The sequence below is a fragment of the Metarhizium album genome, assembly GCF_000804445.1.
Source record: "Metarhizium album ARSEF 1941 chromosome Unknown scaffold_12, whole genome shotgun sequence".
Lineage (NCBI taxonomy): Eukaryota > Fungi > Ascomycota > Sordariomycetes > Hypocreales > Clavicipitaceae > Metarhizium > Metarhizium album.
This window is the reverse complement of record NW_024467586.1, coordinates 573054-599649: the sequence shown is the minus strand read 5'-3', so window position 1 is coordinate 599649 and position 26596 is coordinate 573054. Positions and strand designations below refer to the sequence as shown.

General features: G+C 57.6%; 9 protein-coding genes across 9 annotated transcripts; 5 read left to right on the top strand and 4 right to left on the bottom strand.

The window, feature by feature from the left end:
• Positions 1-47: 47 nt before the first annotated feature.
• On the bottom strand, positions 48-902 carry MAM_05184 (uncharacterized protein; the record flags this gene model as incomplete). The annotated part of the gene is made up of 1 exon (XM_040823982.1): positions 48-902. The coding sequence occupies one exon, from the start codon at positions 900-902 to the stop codon at positions 48-50; it is 855 nt and encodes a 284-aa protein (XP_040678141.1).
• A 1746-nt stretch (positions 903-2648) lies between these two features.
• Positions 2649-4637, top strand: MAM_05183 (uncharacterized protein; the record flags this gene model as incomplete). The annotated part of the gene is made up of 1 exon (XM_040823981.1): positions 2649-4637. The coding sequence occupies one exon, from the start codon at positions 2649-2651 to the stop codon at positions 4635-4637; it is 1989 nt and encodes a 662-aa protein (XP_040678140.1).
• A 540-nt stretch (positions 4638-5177) lies between these two features.
• Positions 5178-5615, bottom strand: MAM_05182 (uncharacterized protein; the record flags this gene model as incomplete). Its single annotated transcript, XM_040823980.1, has 1 exon — positions 5178-5615. The coding sequence occupies one exon, from the start codon at positions 5613-5615 to the stop codon at positions 5178-5180; it is 438 nt and encodes a 145-aa protein (XP_040678139.1).
• A 4908-nt stretch (positions 5616-10523) lies between these two features.
• MAM_05181 (NAD(P)-binding domain protein) lies at positions 10524-11630 on the top strand (the record flags this gene model as incomplete). Its single annotated transcript, XM_040823979.1, has 1 exon — positions 10524-11630. The coding sequence occupies one exon, from the start codon at positions 10524-10526 to the stop codon at positions 11628-11630; it is 1107 nt and encodes a 368-aa protein (XP_040678138.1).
• A 2654-nt stretch (positions 11631-14284) lies between these two features.
• Positions 14285-15407, top strand: MAM_05180 (Glycoside hydrolase, family 61; the record flags this gene model as incomplete). Its single annotated transcript, XM_040823978.1, has 2 exons — positions 14285-14456; positions 14521-15407. The coding sequence occupies 2 exons, from the start codon at positions 14285-14287 to the stop codon at positions 15405-15407; spliced, it is 1059 nt and encodes a 352-aa protein (XP_040678137.1).
• A 1485-nt stretch (positions 15408-16892) lies between these two features.
• MAM_05179 (RAB/GTPase) lies at positions 16893-17885 on the top strand (the record flags this gene model as incomplete). Its single annotated transcript, XM_040823977.1, has 3 exons — positions 16893-16922; positions 17117-17384; positions 17572-17885. 3 exons carry the CDS (start codon positions 16893-16895, stop codon positions 17883-17885), a joined length of 612 nt encoding a protein of 203 aa, XP_040678136.1.
• A 675-nt stretch (positions 17886-18560) lies between these two features.
• Positions 18561-19652, bottom strand: MAM_05178 (uncharacterized protein; the record flags this gene model as incomplete). Its single annotated transcript, XM_040823976.1, has 2 exons — positions 18561-19243; positions 19310-19652. 2 exons carry the CDS (start codon positions 19650-19652, stop codon positions 18561-18563), a joined length of 1026 nt encoding a protein of 341 aa, XP_040678135.1.
• Positions 19653-20221: 569 nt separating this feature from the next.
• MAM_05177 (AAA family ATPase) lies at positions 20222-22613 on the top strand (the record flags this gene model as incomplete). The annotated part of the gene is made up of 3 exons (XM_040823975.1): positions 20222-20663; positions 20735-21786; positions 21849-22613. 3 exons carry the CDS (start codon positions 20222-20224, stop codon positions 22611-22613), a joined length of 2259 nt encoding a protein of 752 aa, XP_040678134.1.
• A 940-nt stretch (positions 22614-23553) lies between these two features.
• Positions 23554-26404, bottom strand: MAM_05176 (suppressor of Mek1; the record flags this gene model as incomplete). The annotated part of the gene is made up of 5 exons (XM_040823974.1): positions 23554-24425; positions 24487-25850; positions 25922-26006; positions 26073-26184; positions 26288-26404. The coding sequence occupies 5 exons, from the start codon at positions 26402-26404 to the stop codon at positions 23554-23556; spliced, it is 2550 nt and encodes an 849-aa protein (XP_040678133.1).
• Between the last annotated feature and the right edge of the window lie 192 nt (positions 26405-26596).

Sequence of the window (26596 nt, the reverse complement as noted above, 5' to 3'; positions counted from 1 at the left end):
GGTGTCTCCTCTTTTCCCGCCTTCAGACCCTTCGGACCCTTCAAAGTTCAGACACTGATAAACTCAACCTCGGAGTCCACGTCATCCCCAACCACGCCCCTCCTGCGCAGGGTGTCTGGGCGCCCCGCGAGCGGCGTCCGCCGGATAATGTTCTTCGCGACCGGCTTGCCGTTTGTCCCTATGATGGGCGTCGTAAAGCTGCACGGCAGGTCCTCGAGGTCGCCGCCGCACGACTTCGCCCTGTAGGACTCGAACTGGCTGCACCCCCAGGCGTCGGCCCGGCACGCGTCCATCTCGCCGCCGCAGTTGATGACGGGACGGGCCCGGCAGCGGCCACGAAAGGTGGCGTAGAACGTCACCGTCTCGATGGTGCAGCGAGTGTTTCCGGGGCAGGGCGCGGTGACGGCGAGCTGCGTCGTCTCCGTGGTCGACTTGCTCCACTGCTCGCCGTACTCGCCGGTGAACTCGAGGACGCCCTTGGCGCCCTCTGCCCCGACCTCGCCGCCGAGCCTGCCCCCAACCTTCCAGCCCTTGGTGGTGGCGTCCGTGACCGCCGTGGAGGTGATTGTCTGGACGCTGGGAAGCATCCCGTCCACGGGCTTGTCGTCTTGGACGATCAGCTCGGCGTCGGCGAAGAACTTGGCGCCGAGCGTGATGTTGCTGGCCCGATCCAGGAACCAGTTTTGGTAAAAGTACACGGGGTTGCAGCGCCTGAAGTACACGAAGCAGGTGGGTTCCGCCGACCCGGCCGTGGCAAAGGAAGGCGGCTCGTCTGCGTCGGTTGTGAAGTTTGTCGTGTCGATGCCGTCGAGGTACGCCTGAATCGTGGGATTGTAAACAACGTCAGTCCCGCAGTAGGCCCCCGCGGCGGACAGAAGGAGCATCACGGCGCCGGCTTTCATGGCGGCGGCGGCGGCGGCTTCGGGACGGGCTCGCGGGTTCCCGAGGAAGACGCAGACGCGTGTGTGGATGTATGGACGTATGGATATGTGTGTACGGATGTATTGGCGGATGAATGTATGGATGTGGATGTATGGATGAACGGATATGCGGACGTGTGGATGAAGGGACGTGTGGACGTATGGACGTATGAATATATGGATACATGAACGCAGAGTTGCCTTGCTAACCCGCTGCTGGACCAAGCATATACGCGACGCCTGGGCAGCTGACGACTGTTTGTTATACCTTTTCACCTCTCGCCTGCCGTGTCTTTCCCCGTGTCGAATCCTTGCTCCCCTTACCATGTTGCCCTTGCCATGTTGCCGTGGCTGAGCTGGGAATCAACCTAGCTCGTGTGCGTAGCAAATAGTTTCTGGATGCCACGGAGCTTAGCTCGACAACATGCTCCGTATCATGCCAGGCGCCAGGCTGCATGAACAACTCTGGCACGGCTTCATGTTGACAAAGCGACTAGCGTCGCGCCACGTGCTCCAATCCAAAACCCCGGTGTCGCAAAGATAAGTAAACCCAGTCTCTTAACTGTGCAGTACTATGACCCACGAACCAGTCAAGCGTGGCCGGTGCCTTGCACAGGGCCCGTGAATGATCCGCGGTGCAAAGACCAGAGACGCTCTCGTCTCGAGGGACTCTGGCGGCGGCAACCTCACACCGCGGCGTCGTGTGCCGCGACGAACACATGCTGGTGCGCACTGCGAGGCATCGCGGGGGAGAGCATGGAGAGAGGAAAGACAAAAGTCGGCGACGGGTTGGTCTGAGCAGGGCGCACGGAGTACGGAGCCCGGAGTCGGCAGGGCGTCTGTCTGGTCTACCCCGGCCTGTGGCCCATGGGGCGACCCTTGTGACGGGAAATAACTATAGAGGCACTGGCAATAACACGCAGGGCAAGGCAAGGGGGGGCCTCTGGCCACGCCGTGTTCTGCGCACGGAGCAGCACGGCAGAATTCCGGCTCGGCAAGCTACATTCCGCCGAGAAGCTTGTTAGCGCGGGGATGGAAAGAGCCGATCAACCAGAGCAGCGCCGCAGCAGCAGCAGCACTTAGCCGAGGGTCGATGCCGTTGCAGGGAACGGCGGTGTCTTGGCCATCCGACTAAAATTGATCGACATCGTCACACACAGCCCCTGTGGTCCGTTGTCAAGTCTGCAACGACCCAACACCCAACCACCAGGTCCTGGTGGTCTCGCCCGGAGCCCGGAGAGCGGCGATCAGGTGCTCCCGCCTCGCGTCCCCAGATCGGATTTGGTGACGAGTCTTGGCCCCCTCATTTTGTGTGCCTCTCAATCCTGGTCTGTCTGGTCCGTGATCCTCGGAGGGAGGTGTCGTCGCTCCACCCAAATCGACCACGCTGCTGCCCCTCCCAATCATGGGCATGTCCCACGACGCTAGATTGCATCTCATCTCTCGCTTCTCCGTTTCCCTGCTTCGTTGCCAAGTCCAAGTCCTGGCCGAGTCTGCGTGTGCATCTCAGCCTCGGTGCATCTGATCTCCCCAACCGAGCACAGCTCGCGGCCTCCGTTGCGGGTGTCCAAGCCCGCACCTCGCTCGGGTTTCGCTGCAACAGATTAGCCGACATCACCCCGTTCTCGACCGCACAGAAATTTACTCCCACGACCACGACCACGACCGCAGCGAGCTCTGCCAACCGTCTCTCGCCGCGCCACGAGGACCGCCTCAGCATACTCCATCATGGGCTCCGATGGCCGTCCTGTATGCCACCGTTGCGCGCAGATCAAGCAAGCCTGCGATGGCAACCTGCCTTGCGCGCGATGCGTCCGGCTCAGCTTGCCATGCCGCCCACGAAACGCCGCCGGCACCACCATCGATGACACTCACAACGGCGACGTGCCCAAGGCTAGGATCAAGAGAGTGCAGACTGGCTGCCTGATGTGCAAGCGCCGCAAGAAGAAGTGCGACGAGACCAAGCCGCGCTGCGGCGACTGCCGCCGTCTCTGTCTCGATTGCGCTTGGCCGCCAGAACGACATGGCAAGCCCAGGCTTGGGTCCGGGTCCGCGGATGAGGCCGTCAAGGGGCATGTCGACCGTGACGACGACGAGGCCGTTGCGCCCGTCTCGTCTTCAGAAATAGTCCGACGGCTTCCTGAAGTCGTATTTCGGGACATGCCTGTTCGAAAAAGCCCCAGCGCGTCGAGTTCAAACAGCGGGAGACACGGCAGCTTCGACAACCAAAGTCAGTACAGCCATGCAAGTCACAGCTCCCAGATGGCCTATTCAAACTACGCCGACTTCAACCGGCCGGTCGAGCACACGCCCATCATGACGGCGGCCACGACATCCGTGGCCATGCAATCCTCCTCCGCAATGCCCATCACGTCGGGGATCATTGGGGAACTCACCCCGGACATGTCCCTCGACAGACTGTCCTGGGATGTGTCGGCATCGTCTCCGGTCTGGCTAGACTCCAGCACGCCTGTCAGCAATGGTAGCCCGACGACTTCGATAGAGTCGGCGCCTCCTTCGCAGTTGCTGTCGATTTACGTACCACAGCTCATGCCTCAACTGAGCGCGCCTCAGGACAAGGCTCTACTGAATCACTACTCCACCATCGTGTCCTCCATACTCTCTCGCCGGGCCTCTTCAGAAAATCCGTATAATGGTTATCTGTTGCCCATGGCTCAGTCGAACGATCTGGTCCTTCATTGTATTTTGGCGCTCTCCGCAAATCACTGGCGGAAGCTCCAACCTTCCATGGGTGATCGCGGTCTTCTGCACAAGAGCAAAGCGACTCAAGCCCTGGCAGGGCTCCTACCACACGTCGACACAACCAGCGCGGACATCGCGCTGGTGAGTAGTCTGCTGCTGTGCATGACGGAGTTGTTCGACGGTACCAGTGAGGGTTGGAAGCTCCACCTCAGGGGCGCGAAGCGCTTGTTGGTCGCGTTGCGGAAGCAACAGGGCGACATCCTCACAGGGCACTACAAGTTCCTGCTTCGCCTGGCGAGATTCCTCGACTCTGCTGCCACGACTTCAACATGTAGGCCACCCCTGATAGGAGCCGAGGCTGCCGAGGCGCAAGCCCTTGATACCTGGTCCTCGACGCCTGATGAAGAGGACTCTGCGGTCTACGGAATCCCCAAAGAACTGTTCCATCTGGTGGACCGCATCAACACGTTGGCCGAGCTCCGAGGCACCAGGGTAGACCAAGCTTCTGAAACCGCGTTCCGGCGACATGCCAGCGAAATTGAGCGTCGGATCGAAAATTGGTCCTACGAGTACGGTGGCATGTCGAGGGCGGTTTCCTCGCTCACACCGGCTACGGAGGACGTGTTGCACGCTACTCTCGCCTTTGAGTACGCCATTCGCCTGCGACTTCACCAGATTGTCGAAGGCTACGAACTGACCGATCCAAAAGTCGGCAAGTATGTTGATGGTATTATTGAATGCGTGCAAAAAATTCGCTACGGTAGTCCCCTTGAATCCTGCATTCTCTTCCCTCTGGTCATGGCTGGCGGATCGTGTTGGAAGCTAGAGCACCGTCTGATAATCCAGGACCGACTTCTGGTCATGGAACGAACGTGCGGGTTTGGCTACGTTTATAATGCCAGAGACCTGGTCGAGCGTGTTTGGTCAAGGCGGGATCAATCAGAAGGCACAGGGGCGATTGTAAACTGGGCGCGAATCCGCTATTACGAGATGCACGGTTTAGTCGTTTTCTAACGAGCATCATCGCCTATTTGCCGGCTGACGCTGTTTGCGATTCGTCGCGAGATTTGACGACAACATGCATGGAACGAACCGCAACTTCACCATCGGCTCTCGCACGCAGGCGGCTGCTGTGGTCGTGGTCCTGCTAACCGGCTCGGCTCGGCCACATGAGCATGCACACCGTAGCCACACTTTTTTCAAGCGTTGACGTGCCAGGCCTGCCTGTCGTTGGCACTGCTGCAGCCAACGCGCTCTGTGAGGCCAGTTCCTGCTCGCCGGCCGCTATCTGGACTCGAGTCGCGCGAGGCTTTCGTTGGAGCTCACATAGGCGAAGCTTCTCAGCCACGCTCAAATCGGCATGCGTGGGCGCGAATAGAATCCCAAGAGCTCCAGCGCCTTGAATGGTCACACAAGCGCCTCGAGGCTGGTCTGGCATCATGGGATGCGCCCCGTCGCCCAAGAGACAGCATCTTCCTCTACCCGATGAGGGTACTGGTGGTGATCGTACAAACGCCATATTTCGATTGTCCTCGGCCTTGCGGAGAGCAGTCTTCAGACCAGTTCAGCAAAGGCTGCCGCCAGATTCTCTCCTGTTGTTGCCATGTTCCACCCATCCTCCTTGAGGTCATTCTTCTTTGCAGGGTAGAAGCAGTAACACCTGACGACGTCATGGTCGGAATAGGCACTCACGACCATCTTGTCAATGCCGTTGCCTCTCCAGAAATCATTGGCACTATTCTCAGCAAACTTCCAAAGGCCGAGCTCTAGAAGCCCGCCGACATGAATGATGCATTGGAGGAAACAGGAAGCCGACGGCGTGAGTGCCTCCCACGTAAGGCTTCGCATACCGTGGGCACACACAGAAAGATCCCGCGTGACAGCCACATCGTCGTCGAGAGTGGTTTTTCCAGCCACGGGGTTCAAATCTACCGCCTTGTGCCAGACCTTGAGTTGCGCAGGGATTGCTTTGCCACCTTCAGTTGTAGCCATGTGCTTTAAATGCCGGTGAAGATGAACGCGGCGGAAGTTGATATGATGTGCTCTTCAACGGCCGCGACAGTCTTGGGGGGAGGATGTTCCCATCGCTGGCCCGTCTTCCAGCCATGCCGAACGATGCCCCCGAGTATAAAGAGCGGGTCCGGCTTCGGCGACATCCACCTCCCAACCTCGAAGACATGGAGATGCACCGGATGCACAGGAGAGCGAGGCACCGACGTCACCGCCGAAGCCATGTCGCTCATAGACGGTGATATCGTGTCCTGTTCGTCGCAAAGCAACGGCTGTAGATGGGCCTCCCAATGCGAAGCCAAAACGGTAATGTCATCAAGGGGTCGTAAGTGGAGTCAACGGAGCTCAGCACGGCTGCTGCGAGGCGGAGGGACGGCTTTGCGTTTGCTTTTGCTTTTGTGGCGTTTTCCTGTCGTGTTCATACAAGATCAGTTATTATGGCTCCTGCTACTCCGTAGAGGAGTTTGCGTTTGTTACGGCAACTGCAACGTACGTTGGTGTTTAGTGTGGGAATCGGATATGGAACGTTTCTTGACTTGATGCGTGGAAGAAAAGACTTTGAAACATGTTGGGCTTGATTGCAACAAGGATGTAAAACATTTTCATCTCGATAAATCGTACAAAGAGGCCGTTCTCGTGCAACAATGAAGAAAAGAAAGGGATGGGACAAGTGCGGGAACGACGAGATGTCCCTCGGTACCGACCTGGAAGACGGTCCCCTCACAAAGGAAATTTTGGGGCATGGAAGACGACCTCGGTTCTGAAACCGGTGGTAGGAGAAAGGGGGGAAAGCCACAAGCATTCATGACATGATGGGAAATTCCGGAGTTCGGAGTAGCGCCACGCCACCCCACGGGAGTCAGCATCGAGACGGAAACAAACTGGCGATGCGACGGCGACTTGGCGGGACGACAAGACAGGAGAGATGATGTTCAAGGGGTTCCAGTCGAAAATATACGTTGCCGTGGGGCGTAGGACGAGTATCCTTTCCGAATAACGCCATGGCCCATGACCTGGCCGCCGGCTAATCTTTGCGTCCAAGAAGCTTCATCAGCGCCGTGCTCCGAAGTGGCCGTAATTGAGCCGTGGACAGAGCCTTTTTCATGTCGAATCAGGTCGAACCATGAACCACCATCGAGGACGCAACCGCCGTCTTGGATTGAAGTGACGGGGAGGATGTGTTGCCAAGGGGGAGAATTCATAGTCGGCTGTCTGGTGTGGAGAGGGAAGACGAGATGCACATCCGGCCCCCGTATTTGTCTGTATATGGTGTCGTCTTGGTCTTCCAGGATGGGTTGGGCTTGGTATTGCCGGCGCTTGGGGGGTTGTTCTTGGTCAACGCCGAGCAGCAGCGGCCGACGGGGGGAAACGATCAATGAACAACCATACGTGGTTGCAGAGCCACAGCACCCCTAGCATCATCATTGTGGTCGTGGACAACACCACCACCTGGGCAAGGAGTCCAGCAGCAGCCTTTAGCCGGGCTGCGGTCGAGGACGGCAACGACTTGCCCTAGTCCCCCAGGGCTATCTGGTCCAAGGCACCCCCGCGAACAATGTCCTCAGGATCAGACATTGTTCTGAGGGGCGTGACAATGTGCTACGCAGAACTCTCCTGGGCGACAGCCGTGTGCATGCTCCTCGGCATGTTCGAAGCCGTCGTCACCCCGGCTCTTACCATCGTCACTACAGCGATGGACGGAGCAGCAGGCTACTCCACTACTCCACGGGCGGGAATCCGGTACTGTGGGCTGGGAGTTGGTCATGTGGGCGGCCTTGTGCGTCTTGGGCCGCGTAACACGGGCCCTACCCCGTCGTTGTTTGAAATTTGGCGCATCATGTTTGTCTCTGTCGGGGCATCTAGCCTGACTGTCGGGGTGGCTGTGGCGTCGGAACTACTAACTAGTACTCGCATCACCCGCAGGGCTGGAAAAGAACTGGTCCAAGAAGCCCCGACGAGAGATGGCGATCAGTCTGGCCGTGGCAAGAAAGTATCCCGGGCTCGGGGTGTACTTGAGGCGGCGACCAACTTGCAAGTATGGATGCCTCAACAGTGAACACAATCCTCGCCGTTTTCCACTGGGCATCATGACCGCTCTTTCAGCGACGCTGACCACCAGGTTCGCGTATAAGCCAAAGACGGTGGCCCTCGTCCACATGCCTTCGAGGGCCGTATCAGACTTTGCGACGCTCACGGGGATGTTTGCCCTTCTGTACAACTTCCGCCGTCGGCTGGCCATTTATCTTTCTTGCTCCTTGTGCCGACTGCCGACTCTGATTGGAGCGGGACTTGTGTCGTCGTCCTCGCACGGCCCAGGCGGGAGGGAGCCCTTGCAAGAGTCCATCTCATCAACGCTGATATCGCCCGTTTGGTCCTCGTCTACATAGTCATTGGTGTCAACACGCGTGGCTACACAAGGAAAGCGACCACGAATGCCGCCGTCGCTACTGGCTTTTCCATGACAAATATCATGCGGCTGCGGACGTTGCACGTGGAGAATGCGTCTTTGTATCCTCCAGCCAAGATCACCCTGTTTGGGGTATGCCGAGGTGCCATGATTGTACACACATTTCTGCCGAGTTTACTTTCCGGACACAACACGGAGGCGGAGAGAGGTCCATGCTGGTGTTTGGGAGGAAGAAATGAAGGATGGGGCGAGCGCGGTGTGATGTCACGTGTAGTAAGAAACAGGGGGGGGCCACTGCCTAGAATGGTTCCAAGATAATCGATGGAAAAGGCGGATTTCCCAGTGATATTACCGTCGCCGTTGGATCATCACATCTGTGCGAGTCTGTGAATGGAGGGTCCGGTGCCGCATGAGCTTTGCCAAGGCGTCAGTTGTCTGCGAAAGAGCAGACGTCACGGGGAAGCAGGGTATGTATGGACATACGTAGCGGTCGGGAAAGGCCCTTCCACAGCCCAGCTCTGTGCGCCGGCCATGGCATCGCTCTTCCGGGAGCCGTGCGTCACAAGTAGCGTCCGTCGGTAATACCAGACGGTTGTACTCCGTCGGTGTCGCAAGGCGTGTCACGAATCATGACAATCCGATTGCCCGCGCGGTGCCAGACCCCGACTGTGTCTGAAGTGGTTGGTGACGTGGGATCTGGGACCCGGTTGCAACAGGCACAGCGTGACAGCACCGTGTGACGGCAGGTCAGGCTGTGGACTGATATTGCCTGGCAATACGGAATACCGAGGTGGCTTGTGTCATGGCCAGGTGGTGAGGGCTGGGGTGCATGCTGAAGCGTGAGGGCATCAAGTTGCAAGTGGCAATCAGAATCAAAATCAAAACACGGCCAGCGGTGGAGAGACGTCATGTCAGTTAATGGAGCTGCGCACACTGCACACGTCAACGTCAACTTGGTGACACGGATGGAGCCTTGGGCCTTGGCAAGCTCAGCCCAGCGAGCGCGGGTGCGCGGGGCCGGCTTTGCGACGGGGCAGGAGCGCCGACGCCCGCCTTCCGCGGCCTCGCTTGACGTTGGACCACGCTTGGTTGTGGGCGGCCAGGAGTACAGGACGGGCAGGCGCGACACCATGACCGTGTCCATTGTCCTCCTGCTCACACCGTCGAGCAGACAGTTTTCACCGTTTGTCTGACCGCCTTTGCATCGACGTGGACTCTGTGAGACGCCCGTCGACAACGACGGCCCTTGGCCCCCGTGCATCATCACAGAAGTTCATCTCCCTCCAGTCGTCACCAGCCGATGGCGGCATCAATTGGGCAGGCAGTGTGTTGCGACGCGCTCCGTCCGCCGGCTGCGAATTCAACACGTGCTCCGAGTCAAACATTGCGCTCCTCTTACGTCCTTGGCTGCCAAGTCTGTGAGTGCCTCATTGCGTGGTGCCTGTCGGAACTTGGCCGGGTCGACACGATTCTCGCCAACGGCTGATTGCCGAGCTCGACAAGTCGCTATTCCGCTTCGACTGCGTCGGGTGTTGGTGTCGCCTTCAAGCTTGCGTGCTCGTGTTCGTCCGTGGAGGTGGAGGCGGCAAAGGCTGGCTGGCTGGTTGATGAGAGGAGCAACAATGGCTGCTTGCTCCGCACTGTCCTGCAGATGCTCGTCCTGTGCTTTCCGTCGGAAGAAGAAGCGTGACCCAACGGCGCGGCGCCACAGCGCCCGCCGTCTAGACGCATACGTGCTCCGGAGTCAGGAGCGTGAACCGTCGCGACGGGCATGGCCAAGTGCCTAACCAGTATCCGAAATGACCCACGACAAGTTGGACCGCGCCAGCATGACTACTGGATTCATGCGCCGCCTTGGTGGCTCCGCGACGGCGAATACGGGAGTGCAGAAACGGGTCAACTGGTGCCAAAACTTCGTCAATCACGCAGCGACGCCGTTGCCATTGCGACGGCTGCAGCCAGGCATTAAGCGCCCGGGCACTATTGCTATGCGTACGGAGTACTAACTGGGCGAACAGTCTAAACAGATTGATAGCCAGCGGCTTGGTTGTTGCCCATTCCGCCAAACACAGCGATTGCCGCCCTATAGCCAGGGTTGATGTTGGTAATAGCACCCGTTGACCCTTTTCTTACAATAGTTATTAGTCACTGTCCTGGGAACGGACCAGTTGACAACAGCAAAGACGCCGCGCTTTGGCCCCAGCCGAGCGAGTGAGTACCCGCCGGACTGGAGCTAAGAGAGTCTCACGCTCATTTTTATTGCGAAAGATGTATATCGCTCGACTCCCCAGCGCCGGGCTCGAGGTCATCGCTTATTGCCGTTTAACTGCTGTCCGGCATCTGGTCGTTCTACCTCGCACTTAAAGGCCTGCCTATCCTTTCCAAGTATGGGGGTCTGGTGCGATACCCCGGCAAGAGGCCTTCCCAAGCAAGGTGCCGTTATCAAACCAAGAAACTTACTTAACCAGCGACAACAATCAAACATGCCTTCCAGAATGGCCTCGGCTATTAGGCCGCCCGAGACAGTTGTTGTAACTGGAGCCAATGGCTTCATAGCTCAACACTGCATTGCAGCATTGCTCAACCATGGACACAACGTTGTTGGAACCGTCAGGTCGGCAAGCAAAATCGACCCGGTAAAGAAAGCACACAAGTCACACCCCAACCTGCAACTAGTCGTTGTCGACGACATCACTTCGTCAGAATGTTACCTCGGGGCTCTGGGCAACTCGGCGCCGAGTGCGATTCTTCATCTTGCCGCGCCATTCCATTACAGCGCCACCAACTTCGAAACCGAACTTATGATCCCCGCCGTACTTGGTTCGACAGCAATCCTCGAGGCCGCAACTCGAATCAAGAGCATCAGGCGGGTCGTCCACACGAACAGCTTCGCCTGCATATACGACGCTGCTGCTGGACCCTCTCCAGAAAAGACATACACTTCTAAAGACTGGAGTCCGCTCACCTACGAAGACGGCGTCAACGCCTCCAACGCTCCCACCGCCTACCGAGCCAGCAAGGCAGCTGCCGAAAAAGCTGCGTGGGATTTCATGTCGGAGAGGAAACCTGCCTTCGATCTGGTGAGCCTCTGTCCCACCATGGTCTTTGGTCCTTTCCTGCCTGGATCAAAGCCGAACACCATCGAGGATGTCAACACGAGCAACCTCATGGTTTGGTCCGTCGTCTCTGCTGGCAACAACCGACCTGTCCCTCCCACAAAAGGCCCATGCTGGGTCGACGTGCGAGATGTAGCCGAAGCCCATGTGAAAGCACTCCTTGTTCCCGAAGCAGGCGGCGGCCGCTACATGCTTTGCCAGAGCGTCTATTGCAACCAGGAGCTTGCCGACGTTAGCCGCAAGGTGACTTCGAGATATTTGGACAAGATTCCAGTCGGCGAGCCCGGCAAGCGAGAGAGCCATACCCATTTCGGGGTCGACGTAAGCGACACGGAGAGAGTGCTTGGGCTGAAATGGAGAGGACTGGAGGACTGTCTAGGCGATCTTGTGCCTCAGCTGTTTGAGATTGAACGAGGTTCGGTTTCGGCTTCGGCTTCGTCCAGGTGTAAGCTGGCAAACATGCTAGAGTGCTGAGCTGTTGTCACTTTTTTTTTCCTTGCCCCCTTTAGCACTGTCAGCGGGTCAGACGGTAGCGTGCTCGTACAATGGGGACCGCACAGTGGTTGTGGTGGTGGTTTGGTGTTGGCGGCAGTTTTGATTTTCTGGTCCTTCTTCTTCTTCCCCCTCCCCAATAGAGCCGACTAGACATGAATAATGACGTGTACGTGTATGAATCTCTATGGGTTCCCCCTTTTGCATCCATTTGACACCTTGAGCGAGTCGGGGGGGGCATTCCGGCACACACGGGTGCGTGACGCAGGAAAGCTGGCGGTCACAAACAGCCGTCGGTCTTGACGGGCTAGCACGATTTACTGCAGGGCACGGGGTAGGGCGTGGGCGTCCCAGACACATCAGGGCACGCAGGAAAGGATGGCTCGTGAGGATTTACAAGGACGGCGTGGACCGCGGGAATGGAATGGAATGGGATGGGATGGGCGGGCGGAAGGGCGACACCGCGAAGTTGTCCGGTACGCGACACCGGACGGGATGCAATGGTTTGGGGTACAAGGTACGGAGTAGGGGTCGTGTTTTCTGTCTTCTCGACTTTGACCCCTTTACTTGCTCGTTGGCAGGGTTGGTCGATGCGCTGGCGGACGGGCGCTTGCCTTCCTGAGCGGGCGTCTGGGTGTGTCGGGGACATTACATTGGGGATGGAGGTGGCCTGCCGGGCTGACGGCTCGTCGTGGCATGGCACGGCTGCGCTGCGCGGCAAGCAAGCTAGCAAGCAAGCAAGGAGGTTTGGCGTCGTCGTGTGCGGAAGCTATTCTAGGCGGGAGGCGGGCGGCGGGCGGGCGGTCGAGCATGGTTAGGGTGCAGCGTCCCCGGCCAACTGGTGGAAGGGACGGGCGGACTGATGAGCTGGAGAGGACGACGGACGACGGACAGGGAGTTGGACGCGGCCGTCTTGTGCTGGTTGACGAGGTAGGGCTGGCGGTTTCAGCTCGGCGCGCGAGGAGAGGGCGTCGTCGTGGTGCCGTGGTGCCGTGGCGGCAGGCGGCTGGTGGCTAATGGCTGGTGGCTGGTGGCTGGTGAGGGGGCATTTTGAAGAGCCTTGGGCCCTGGGCCTGGCGCGTGCGGCGCCAAGCCTGCACCCCGGCCGGTGCCTCGTCTGGTCTCGTGCGGGGCGTGCCAGGATTCCAACTGGGCACAGAAGAAGCAAACATCAAACGTGCTCACTTTCACACACAGTCGGCACGGAGTGCACACATGCGTGACATGGTCGCGGCCAAGGCTAAAGGTTCAGAATTGCAGGCAAGCGGCATGAAGCTGAGCTGCGTGACTGTGCGCGGCGAATCGCCCTCACTCGGTCGAGCGTGGCTTGTTTTAGCCCGGTGGGTTCGAACCGGAACAAGAGTCGGGGGGGCTTGCAGGAGCTGAGGCGGCCGCCCGAGAAAGCGTCACGATGCCGGCTGGAAACACCAAAGGTGGAGGAGGTGATTTGGCGCGGGCGTTGAGGGGATGCACGCGCAGTTGAGGCACGTACCCAGGTACTTGCCGTGGGCAGTTGGGCTGGTCGGAACCTGCACGGACCGGGAGTACTTGCTACTTGAGTGAGTCGAGCAAGTAAGCACTTAATTCCGGAGCACCGTCCGTCAAAGATGCCAGCGCAGCACAGCACAGCGCGGAGAAGAGGGTTTAGAGTTGAATGCCGGGCTGAGGTGGGGAAGGAGCCAAGGAGAAAGAAAACAAATTTCACATCCCAACGTGGTGTAGTTCTCACCTCCTTGATTCCTCATCTGGAGCCTGAAGGACCCCGGCCAGCGAGGGCCGCAATATGTAGCAACTACAACAAGATGGCCTGTGTGTGAGCGCAGCCGAGATGACGAACAGGGTATCAGGGGGGCTCTGGTTGGCCCCTTTGTGCCTGGATGCCCGGGCCCGCGGGCGGCCGCTGAGGCTATCGTCATGGCCGCGACCTTTGTGCGTCGCAGAAGTCATGTGGTTGAGGGCCAGGCTTTGTCGTGTTTGAACCGCACGTCCGGTGGCGGGCCGCCCGGGGTCAGAGGCATCTTGGTAGAGATGGATATGACTAATTAATCATGCGCAGGAAGATCCATCGAGAACAGGCCGCAAATGTTTTGTCTCCGGAAAGAAACAGACGATCCACAAGGGGCTGCCAAGTTTATTTAAAATTCAATACTCGGCAGCTGTGCGCCTCGAGACCAGGGTCATCCCCGATTGGCGCCCCTCCCGCTCGCTTCCTTCCTTGGATAGTGTGTTTTACAGTTTCGGTTCCAAAGGCACAGACCGCTGGTGATTGGTCTGCCGCGGCCTGGAGGCCTGGAGTCACGGCGGCTGTCCGATTTCGATGCCACTCGGGCGAGAGCTTGTCCCGTCCATGACGACTTTGTTCCCGTCTGCGTCTGCACACGGGAGCGACTTTGTATGTCTGGGTACGGAGTGCTGTACGTGCATACCGAGTACTACCAGAGTAAGTAGGTAGGTCTCTGGCAGCTGGAGGCCGTGCCGAGTATAAGTTGCCATTCTTCGCCCACCGTCTGACATGTCTCGATATGCTTCGCCGCGTGCGCGCGCTCGTCCACAGCGTCCATTCGTTCCTTTGTTCCTTTCCGGTTTTTTTCATATTATTATAATTTACTTCTTCGAAATCACCACGCAATCCCAGTATGAAGCTCGGCACCTTGGTGCTCGCCCCGGTGGCGAGTGCTCACACGCTCTTTACTACGCTCTTTATCAACGGCAAAAATCAGGGTGACGGGACATGTGTGCGCATGCCGTCCGACCATGTCACGGCCAACGGACCCATATATCCCATCACGGGAGACGACATGGCTTGCGGTAGGTTTGGTTCGACATGAGCCCCTGAGACCCCCTCGGTTCTAATGCCATGGTGCGTGTGCAGGCCGCGACGGTGGCAATCCCGTTGCCTTCACTTGTCCCGTGCCGCAGGGCGCCACTCTGACGCTTCAGATGCGCGAGTGGACCGACGGCTCCCGCGAGGGCTTTATTGCACCAGAACACAAGGGTCCCTGTTCGGTGTACGTCAAGAAGGTCGACGACATGGGTGCCAACAACGCCGCCGGGCCAGGCTGGGTCAAGATCTGGGAGAGCGGCTACGACGCTTCCTCGGGGGAGTGGTGCGTCGACAAGCTCATCAAGAGGAAGGGTTTTCTCTCGGTCCGCCTACCGCCCACGTTGCCCGCAGGCTATTACCTTGTCCGTCCTGAGATCTTGGCCCTCCATAACGCCGTCAAGGGGGATCCTCAGTTCTATCTTGGCTGCGCTCAGATCTTTGTCCAGCGCGGACCCAGTGGCCCTCTGCGCGTGCCGGCCGAGTTCAGCGTCTCGATACCGGGGCACGTGTCCCCCGACACACCTGGCCCCACCTTCAACATATACGACAAGTCGCAGAGGGAGTATCCTATTCCGGGGCCCAAAGTCTACGTCCCAGAGGGCGAGCCGTCGCCGTCATGTGACAAGAAGCAAACCCAAGGCCTCATCCCCGACAGCTGCGTCGTCAAGAATGCAAATTGGTGCGCCAAGCCCCTGGCGGGCTTCACGACAAAAGAGGGCTGCTGGGAGTCTGTCAAGGACTGCTGGAGCCAGAGCAAAGCGTGCTGGAACTCTTCTCCCCCCAGCGGCGGCGTCAACTGCCAGGCGTGGGAGGATTATTGCAAGGGGCTCGAGCAGCAGTGCGGCTCGGGCAACGATGTCAGCGGGCCTGTTGAGTTCGAGGCCAAGAACACCATGAAAGATTTGCCAGCCGAGGCTCTTGAGCCGTTGAATTAATCATGTACATATGACTCGCCGCGGCGAGAGTAGTCGCCTGTCACAAGTATTTGATGAATGTTTCACTGCTCGCTCAGACCTTGACTGGCCTTGGACGTTGTATCATATCCACTGCCGAGAAGAGCTTCTCGGGTCCGTGACGTTATGTAACCATGTCATGGAGCATGTCATGGAGGAAACGGACATACTTCTCTTGATAAGTCGTTAGATGTACCGCCTCCTGGGCAATCCGACTATCCATCATCTTTTTGCTGCGTTTGTCCTCGAACCAAGTGAAGTGAGCAGGTGACCTGCTTTGTAGCATGCGGCGAACATGACCCATTACACCCCTCCCCCCCCGGGACGAGGTTCTCGGACTCGATAGGGCCTTGGAGTTGAAGCACACGGGCTGGACACGTTATGAAATGTCCGAAAGCTCGAACACTGTGTTGGATAGAGTGAGTCCGCAATCATATGCTATTCAGTCAGCCTGAGGGTACGCTAGGGGGTTTAGCAACTGGGCTGAGCGCCGTGACGACACAAACCGCATGGTGATGGAGGAATGCCGTAGGGCGAGCAACTTGTTGGCACACCTCATAGCATGAACGATGCCATCATTAGTACCTAGAGTTATTCCAGCAATTCGTCCGATTACCTAAGCATCATTGAACCGGACGGGTTGACGTCTGAGCGCTTTGACTGATGAGTCATCACAATGCTGACGTCGATCTGTTGCAACCCCAACGCCAAAGCGCCCAACCAAGGCCTTTGTCTTCGCTTCAATGTTGGATGCGAGCTGCGGCCCAGCCAAGACGGCAACAATGAGACAGTGCCGATGTCTCGACCCCTTGTTGACGCGCCTTTCTTCACGCTGGAAAGCATTCTTCCGTTTCCTTTTCCTTCTGTCGCTGGCAGCTGCAGTCGAACCCTCTTTGTTTCTCGACCCACATGTGCGTGAAAAGACCCCTGCTGTCCTTCCGTCTCGCGATTGACAGACACCATTGACGTTTTTGGTGCCCCCCTGCAATTCATGCCTAGCAACTTGCTCCGTAACTACTCCCCGGGTACTCAGCCCGGCCGTCTGGTCTGGTAGTGTTGACCCGCGTGTCCACTGGCCACGTGCACCCAATGACAAGTACCCAAGTAACCAGGCAACTTACCTGCCCCCAACGCTCAAATGTCGACTTGTTGTAGTCGTCGAAGCCGCCGCCGCCACGCCAAACCGCTTGAACCACATCACCGCCACTAAACGCCGCTGCCTCGTCTCGGCTGGCCGTTCCCCTTTCCTCCTCCAGCCGAGCATCTCGCAACTCCAGATCACCACTTTGCATCTCGCTCGCCACACCGTACTCTCTGGCTGGCCGCTACAGCCCGCAGCCCGCAGCCCGCAGCCCGCAGCCTCTACACAAACAGCCCACGTCCGCCACCCCTCGCACGCACGTCTCCCTCGTCACCGTCCCTGCCTAAATCTCCTCGCGATACGCTTCGTCGCGCTCTTCCGTCACCATGGTGAACAATCGTAACTACGACTTCCTGGTACGCCATCGTCGTCCTCTAAGCCCGTCAACACTAAGCCTCGGTCTGCAGCATGTGTTGTCAGCCGCCAAAACGCGTCGTCGGCCGGTACATGTTGCCGTGCTGCAGTCTTCAACCCGGCGCGGCTTGGGCGGTTCTCTCATTCTACCGTGACCTGTCACCACGGATGCGTACTGACATGCTTTCCCGCTTAGATTAAGCTGTTGCTAATAGGCGACTCCGGCGTCGGCAAGTCCTGCTGTTTGCTGCGCTTCAGCGAGGACTCCTTCACCCCCTCATTCATCACCACCATCGGCATCGATTTCAAGATCCGAACTATCGAGCTCGATGGCAAGCGCGTCAAGCTACAGATTTGGGATACCGCCGGCCAAGAGCGATTCCGCACCATTACCACTGCCTACTACCGTGGTGCCATGGGCATCCTGCTAGTCTACGATGTGACCGACGAGAGATCATTCAACAGTATGCGCCCCCTCCCCTCTCTGATTCGTTTTGTTGGGTCCGCCTCTACCTGCAGTGCTGAGCTGGCACCTGAGAGCCCTGATGGTTTTGAGGTTCAATCTTGTCCAAATGACCAGGCTTGACCCACACGCTAGCCAGGGCTGCGCAGCCTAACCCAAGTACGAAGCTGACCACTGGGTTCCTTCAGATATACGAACCTGGTTTCAGAATGTCGAACAGCACGCCACCGAGGGCGTCAACAGGATCTTGATTGGTAACAAGTGCGACTGGGAAGATAAGCGAGTCGTCTCAACGGAGCAAGGCCAGGCTTTGGCCGACGAGCTCGGCATTCCATTCCTCGAGGTCTCGGCCAAGAGCAACATCAACATCGACAAGGCTTTCTACAGCCTGGCCGCCGATATCAAGAAGCGACTCATCGATAGCTCCAAGAACGACCAGGCGACCGGCACCGGCGTCACTGTCGGTGACAAGAACGATGCAGGTGGCAGCAAGTGTTGTTAGTCGTCGCCGCACGACTGACAAGACTGTCTTGTATGTGTTTTGAGCGGGGGGCGCGAGTACAGGCGCAGACACAAACAGATACTACTCAACAACCCCGGCTCCGGCCCCTTGGACGAGTTTTTTTGAAGACTGAAACCGAGACGCATCCATTATCGAAACCCGGACGATACGCGTGCATGAGACAGAGACGAGGATATGCTTTTGAGGCGGTGGGCTATACGATACGATTTCTAGAGCCTCGTCTCTGTGTTTTGCTGTTCCCACCGACTGTCTTTTTAGAAGAGTAAATGTGGTCAGGAGTTTCTATTGGTCTTTGTTTTATTTTGCATTTTTTATGTTTATTTTTATTTTGTTTTCATCCATCTGGGTTCTGCTATGAGGTCTTGCCATCGCGCCGTCGTTTCATGGTGTCGCTTAGGGGAATTCTTGATACCTATGTCCGAGGATTTGCCGTGGGTGGTGAATACGCGAGGAGTGATTCCCAGTACAGTGGCTGGCCGCATGCTAGTGCTGCCCAGGCGGACTGCTAAATGTTGCAGGCGAGCCAGTAATTCTAAACAAGGAGGGGGAAGACGGCGGGCAGAGAGGATACGAAGCAAAGCACATGGGAGGATACAGACGGGAGAGAGAGCAAGGCGAGGTGGGGAGAGCTTAGTGAATAAATAGTACGGGCGGCTACCAGTTTATTATCGAAGCATGAAGTACGTTACTTGTTGTCACGGCCTCTGGGTCCCCCGGGCCAGCCGTCAGGATTCTCTGGTTCCAGTGGCGATGAAACCGCCGTGCCTCGGCGTCGTCGGCGCAGACGACGACAAATCGACCCCCCAGCTTGTCCCGCGTGTCGGTGTCGTGTTCCCTACCCGCGGCTCGCTCGGCTCGTTCGGGTCGCATGGCCTGCGACAACCCCTGCGGCGGACAGACTTTCCACTCGCAGCCCCTCGACAGCGCGTCCCCGGCAATGTGCTTGGCCAGAGCGCCAGCCGTCAGCGTCGGCGGGTAGGCGTGGACCAAGACCGCGGCCGGCCGGTCGCCGAGGTCGAACTTCTTGACGGCGCTGCTCAGCCTCTGCGCCCACTTGTTGGCCGAGACGCGCCGGCGCTGGGAGTCCACGCTGCGCTGCGTCCCGGACGTGGCTGTGTACGCGGCCAGCTCCGAGGCCGGGTCCTCGCCCGTCGGCGACCTCAGGTGTGTCGGTGCAGAGCTTTCCCAGAGGCCGCCGGGGCAGCGGATCTTGTGGTGGGCGAGACTGTGCAGCCGGAGGAGGTGGTCGCGGTAGGATACTGCCGCCGCGGCAGTGGAGAAGGATATGTGGTAGCGGCCCAGGGGCTCGAGGGTCGTCGGATGCCGTTGTTGTTGGACTGGAGCGCTTTAGTCTTCCTTGTTTTGGGTGTTGGGACGTCTCGTCCGCGTTCTGGTCTGGGTACCTTTTTTGATGACGCTCTGCCAGGAGGAGAGATGGCTGGGCGCGAGCCGGTAGAAGTCGCTGGCGTTGAGGTTGGGACTGAGCCCGTGGAGGATGAGCATGACACGGGGGTCTGGCTCGGGGACGGGCGAGGGCGAGAGGGCTGTCGTGGGCGCCTGTGGTTGTCGGCTTTTGAGGCTCGCGATGAGGGACGTGCCGCCGCTGTGGATGGTGTCGTCTTGGGTTGGGGGTCTGGCTCGTTTCTTGAGGAGAGGCCATTCGCATTCGGGGCCGGACGAGGGGGTGCGTGTGCGTGAGCGCGGGACGGCCGTCGCGACGCGACGAAGCCGTTGGGGCCGTATCATTGGGGGTCGGGGGTTGCGAGGACTTGGTTGCGAGGCTCGAGGGAGCGAGCATTTAGAGTCGAGACATGATCAGCTCAGCTGCGTCAGTGGGTGGGGCTCTAATGGCTGTCACGAGATGTAAGTATAGGGTATGTATGGAGTCTGGACAAAAAGTTGGTCGCGGGCCACGCCAATCAATCGCAGTCACTTTTTTATTTTTCATTCGACCGTAGGGGTCTAACTTGGGCCAGCCGTGGAAATGGCAAAATGCAAACAACACGAACGCAAATAATTTGTCAACTATTCAACTGCTTTGCATCCCCCATCATGACTTCGTAAGACGGCGCTGCCGGCTTTGTGTATCAACGCAAGGTGCAGCACAGGCAGGTGCGGCAGGCGGGCACACCTTCCCACCACAAGATACTTACCCCGAGAGAGGGGGGGGGGAATGTATAAACCGGTCTTCTTCTCCATTTCTCGTCCCCTTGGCAATATCTGAAAAGGACGCTGCAAGTCTTTGCTCTCCTCGGCTGGACAGTCTCCAATCTTCCTCCACGCTCACATCGGCTCGATTCCGCCTCCGCCTCGCCATGGTGAAAAAAAGCATCGACGCAAGAGTGCGTCCTCTCGCCAATCCGGCCCTCGAAAAGGCGAGCCTCCTCGGCGCCGCCCGCCTCTACGTCAGCAAGGAGTCTCTCATTGCTCTCACAAACGGCCTGGAAAGTGGCAAGCCATGTGTTGTCGAGAAGCTGGACGACCAGCCCCCGAGTCTGGCCAGAAGGGAAGCCTCGCTGTGGATTCTGCCCGAGAAGAACCTCAGCCCCAACGTCGTCATGATGACAAGGGCGTTTCAGGAGGCCACCGCCTTCAAGATTGGCGACCAGGTGCGCATTTCGCTGCTCGAGAGCATGCCCGACGTCCAAGAAGTCGTTGTGCAAGACGTCAGCGAGGAGCAGCAGCACGCCAAGGACAGGGACGGGGATCGCACTCGGCATCCTGCCTGTTGGGAGTTTGCCTTGAGTCTGTCTATGGGTTGGTTTCTTTCTTCTCCAGTCGTTCAGTTGACCCATGTTGGCTAATGTGACGTGGAACGTCCGATGCAGAACGTGCGGATCTGATATTTCCAGGCATGGTCTTTGAAGGCGTCAATATCAACAGGCTGCGGCGCTCCTTCAAGGTCGTCTCGGTTAACTCATACACCAACAACATTGCCAAGTTCCACATGTCCTCGTCCATGGTTCGCATCTCGTCAGAGGAAGACGCCGCTTCGGCAGAGTCGGAGGCCTTGTCGGGCGGTGAGCTGGTCGTCACGGGCGTGCCCGGCCTCACGGCACAAATCGGCACCATCAACCGCTTCCTCAACGCCTTCACCCGACCCTTCTTTATCAGGGGCGAGAACGAGTCGTGCGGCTTCGTCATACACGGCGGACACGGCACGGGCAAGACATTTCTCCTGCAAAAGATTGCGGACACGAGATGGGGACGGCCGTTCTGGATCAAGCCCACCGACAAGCTGGCCGCCATTCGGGAGACGTTCAAGCAGGCGCGCACGCTCCAGCCGAGCATCATTCTCATCGACGGTCTAGAAGACCTCATTCCAAGGGATTTATCGAACCGGTACTCCGTCATCGATGCCATTGGCGAGGAACTCGACGCTCTGTCTGCCGAAGCCAAAGCCCGCAATGCCCTCCCCATGGTGGTCGTCATCGCCACATGTCTGGACTACATGGCCGACGTGCCCGTCAAGCTGCAGAAGCGCTCCCGCTTGATGGAGAACATTGCACTCCCCATCCCTAGAGCCAGCGAACGTCTTGAGATTCTCAACTACCTGGACCCGCCGCTTCACCCCGCCGAGAAGAAGGCGTGTCTGGATAGCGTGGCGCAACAGACGCACGCTTACAACGGCGACGATTTGACAAACTTGGTATTCAAGGCCAAGAAGATTCTCGGCAACAGACTCTTCGATGAGGGTCTTGATCCCCTTACGGCAGGCGAACAGTTCCTCTCCAAGGAGGACATGGAGCAAGCGTTGATAACCACGAAGCCCACGGCCATGCATGATATCAACCTCCAGCCGCCGACTATTCATTGGCGGGATGTAGGTGGCCAAGAAAGTCTCAAGAAGGTGTTGTCCCGCATGATTAGCATCACAAAGGTCCGTCGTTGTCTCCCTTCACCACACACCACTACCCTTTAACCAAACCACCCGTTCTACAGAACACCGACCACTTAGCCCGACGCGTCCTCCGCAGCCCTCCAAAGGGTCTACTCCTCTACGGTCCGCCAGGTTGTTCCAAAACGCTCTCCGCGCAGGCCATGGCCACGGAATCCGGTTTCAACTTCTTCGCCGTCAAGGGCGCTGAGCTCCTCAACATGTACGTGGGCGAGTCGGAGCGCGCCATCCGTACGCTGTTTGAACGGGCGCGAGCCGCCTCCCCGTCCATCATCTTCTTCGACGAGATCGACTCCATCGGCGGCCAGCGCGGCCAGGGCCCCGGCTCCTCGTCATCGGGCGGCTCCGGCGCCGTCAACATGCTCACCACGCTGCTCACCGAGATGGACGGCTTCGAGTCGCTCAAGGGTGTCTTCGTCCTCGCCGCCACCAACCGCCCCGAGGCGATTGACCCGGCTCTCATGCGGCCCGGCCGCTTCGACCAGGTCCTCTACGTCGGCCCGCCCGACCAGGCTGCTCGCGAGGCCGTCTTTAACGTCCATCTCAAGGGGCTGGCGGTGGCAGACGACGTTGACGTAACGGAGGCGGCGAGGTTGACGAACGGGTACTCGGGCGCTGAGATCAAGGCCATTTGTCAAGAAGCCGGGATCGCGGCGTTGGATCGCTTCGACAATGACGAGAGTGGCAAGGCCTCGCTGGAGATTGGCATGGACGACTTGACGGTCGCCATAGAGAGGACGCCTAGGAATATCACGAGTTCCATGATTAAAGGTTATGAGAATTGGTCAAGGCAGTTTAGACCCAGGTAGATGACGGGGGAAGGGTTTTTTTTTTAGAAAAAGAAGGCGCTCACGCAGAACGGACCGCGAGGTCTTCATGCCTAACGGCCTAGCCGGCTTGGCAGAATTGCATGTTGGGGCGTGAGGACAAGGCAAATTTTACACTTGAGCCTAGCTGTCCAGTTTTTGTGCAGTTTGGTCACTGGTGGAAGATCGCCCCCTTGTTCTCCTTATACAAATCACGTTGATTCCCCGTGAAACAGTCAACGCCATCATAAACACTGGACTTGTCCATTGCTTGTGGTCATTCATCCAGGCCGAGAATAGGTATTCATTCGTTTCCCCCTCTCAGCATGTTCTTTGCACTGCCCATCTTAGCCAGCCCCCTCATTATGTATGATACATTAGGAGCTGCAACATATATGCCAAATGTCTTGGAGCTTCATCCCCGCCTCCCCCGGTGATTTGTGTGAATGCTACCTGCTGCTACTGCAGGCACCTCGCACCAACCGTTCCGGATGTATGCTGAGAAAGAGGAGGGAAGAGGGGAGGGAGCAAGGGAGAAGAAAACGAAGACGGAAAACGAAGACGGAAATGAAAAACCCCTGTTCCTCGCTTCTAGTCCGTGCCACCATTTGCACTACGTCTAGGTCCTAGCAAAACTCAATCTAGACGCCAGAGGTTCCGCACTTGCAAGCGTCACCTCTGCCATGGAGAATTCCAACGAGCCTCGCGACAGGCGTGGAAGCATACGCATACGCATACGCATACGCATGGGCCAAGGTGGAAATTTTACAACGCCGCGTGACCTCTCATCATTACCGTTGCCGACCTCGCTGATTCGGTCATGCCGGTTCACTCTTCCATGCAGGCGAGATAAGACAGAGAAGGCAAAGTAAATTGTACCGTACGCCGTCGCCGAAAAGGGAAAAAACCCGAGAAACACCTGGACTGATACGCCGTTGGACACCTATGACTCCTCGTCTGACCTTGGTCCCCCGCCCGTCCTCACTGCCGTCGATAGGCTTATGGCAATCTTGCCGGTTCCAGAGCCAGCCCCAAATGATTTCCGTCTCGGAGTCATCCTTGAGCCCATGGCTGAATTCGACTCGGAAGAACTGCTGTTTCGCCGCTTGTTGTGCATGAGCTTCCCAATCTCATCCTCTTCATCTTCTTCGCGGCGGCGTTTTTCGGACAATCGTTCGGGCGGCGATGCGACAGACGCAAGGCCAGGTTTCCCGGCGGCTGCCGACTTCCCGGAGCCGTTGTTGGCTCTTGTATCAGTCTCAGCTTCCGTGTTGACGTTTTCATCGCTCTCTTCGTCCGACGGGTAGTCGACGAGAGGCTTGGAGGGTGTAAGTGGTCCGTTGCTCGGCAAAATCTTGTCGCGTAAGTCTGGGCGGCGGTCCTCATCATCATCTTCAGGGTCCGAAGTGTTCCAGTACTCCTCTTCGCTTGGATCCACGGTGATGTGCTCCATCAGCCTGGTATGGGGCGGGGGTTTCCGGGTCATTTCTTCATTGTCTTCCAGGAAGTAGTCCATGCTGGCGGTGTATCCTTGGGTCTGGTCGTAGCGCTGGATTATATCCTTGAAAGTCGCCAGGTAACTCAGGCTGGTCATGAGCTCCCTGTGGTTGGCAACCAGATATTTCATCAAGGCCTTGAGATTCTCCTTCTTGATGTATTCGAACAGCTCCAGGCATGCCGAGCTCAGCAGGTTGTCTCTCGGCATGGTCTCCGCAAGTACTTCCAACACAGGACCTAAGGCCTGCTTCTCAACTACTTGCTTAATGTAGAACTCTTCCTTCAGTTCAATGAGCTTACGCAAGAAGCGAATGGCAACTATGCATGTTAGTTCCGCATTCTGTGCTGCAAAAATATGCACCCACGCAAAACATCTTACCTATTCGCAAGTACTTCTCAGGGTTTTTGAGAAGCTGTGAAACACGCTGAATGATGCAATGATTCATGACGAAATATCTGCTGAATCGGTGATGCTGTTGAGTGAAGAAGGTGGCAATCTCGACGAGGTACGTGTACATGGAGGCTTCTTGCACTGGGAGTTTCAGATTAGATCTGCCCTCAAGCTCCAATAGCGGCTTGAAAAGCTTCAGCGCAGACCCTTCATAGAACCGGGTGAGGAAGAGTTCCTGTTGAGGATCCGCCGGAGCTTGAGGCCGGGGCCTGCCAGGAAATTCACCATTGACACGAGCAAACTCTGGCCCTTGAGAAGGCACTCCCTGGTCCATCAGGACTTTGAGAGCTTCCGAGATTTGGGATTTGACGCCCAGGTCAACCTCGACGAGAAGCAGTTCAATCAACGAGTCGACTAGCGAGGGTGCATTTTCGCTCATTTGGCGATAAATTGTCTGTCGAATCATTTGCGGGTCATGATCGATAATGCAGACCAAGATGTCGGTGGCGCCCACTCGAACCGCAACGTCTCGGTGCTTCAACCCGAAGTGTATAACTTGGAGCAGGCCGTGAGCAATGAAATTATTATACAGAGACTGTCTCGCTGGAGGCTGAATGTTCTTGGCAATAGCACAGCATTGCTGGATGAACAAGACGGCGTCCTTCCTTTTCTTTGGGTCATGTCGTCGTGCGCTAAATACGGCAAATAGGTCGCTCAAGAATTCGGAATTTGACTGCAAGTGTTGAAGGATGTCAACCTGATTGAAGAAAATCAACGAGTTGAGGACCGAAAAGGTTGGGTCGTCGAGAATTCGTGCAAGAACAACATCTTTCAGGTACTGGAGTCGGTAGGTCTGGTGAATCTTCTGCCGCGTCTGCTCGTCCTCAATGCGGACCACCTCCTTGTATCGGCCCTGGTTATCGAGCCAGTGTCGATGGTTGGCTTTGTGGCTCGGGAAATCTGGATCGTATTCCAATGCACCGACCACACCGAGCACACATTCGTCTGACACAGCGTGCTCAATGATGGTCGTGTCGTTCAAGAGGATGATTGTCTTCATAAGGTTGCAGAGTCGGTGGAGGTCGGGCAGACTCTCGAGGTCTTCGGCCATTTCAACCAAGGGAATCAGTTTGCCGATGTAGTCGTCCGCCATGATAAACTTGGCAAGCGCGTCGCGGCCATTGGCACTTGAACTCATGATACGCATGCTGGATTCGATTTCGGGCAGGTTGCCGAGCTCCGCGGCAGGTAGGTTGATTGCCGCGGGAACCTCGAGGGCCAAGTCGTCCGAAAGCCCGTCGTCGCCGGGAATCGTGCTGTGGAAGGTTTGCTGCACATCGCTAACAAATCGCCTGGGCAAAGTCAGTCACGAGTTCGAAAAAGTAAGGGCGACTGACAAAGGGCCAGGCCGGGTTTGTCGAACCAAATCATGGCACATCCTTCAGCCTCCTGGAAGCTGAGGGCCATATCCACCCCACTACCGGGATCTTGCCACACGATCAGGGTTTCTAATGCGATTGGGGTCATATTAGCACTGCGTCCGTGACGGTGACCTCGGTAGCTGTCCAACAAACCTTGCTGCTTTTGAAATCCATCCTCCTTTTGAATTTTCGTCTCCAGGAGCAGTCTGTTTGGCTGGTCCTCAGACTCGACAATGACTCGTGGGTCTTTCTGCCCATCTTCGGTCTGTGTGGCAAGAGTAGATGGTCAGCTCATCTCGCTCCGTCACAGCAGCCGCGACAGTTGCCCGGATTCGCAACGGGGCGGAACCAAGAGGATCTTTACATACCATCGTAAAGGCTGCGGTGCAAAAGCCTGTCCCGCGATCAAACCAGTCATTGTCACGCAGTTCATAAACCTTGACGCGCTTCTTGTCCGTCGCCTGATGAGGCACCTGCTGTGCCATCATCACCGGCTCGGAGTCCGCCTCCGTGGCGAGCGGCCTATAGGCGGCAGCCAAGTCCGGGGCAATCTCGAGATGCTGCTGGAGGGAAAGTTCGGGAAGCGGCGTCCCGTGGCTCAGGATCGTAAGTGCCGCCACGATTCTATTCTGTTGCGCCTGGAAGACTGGGCGCACGCGCAACTACGGCGACGGGAG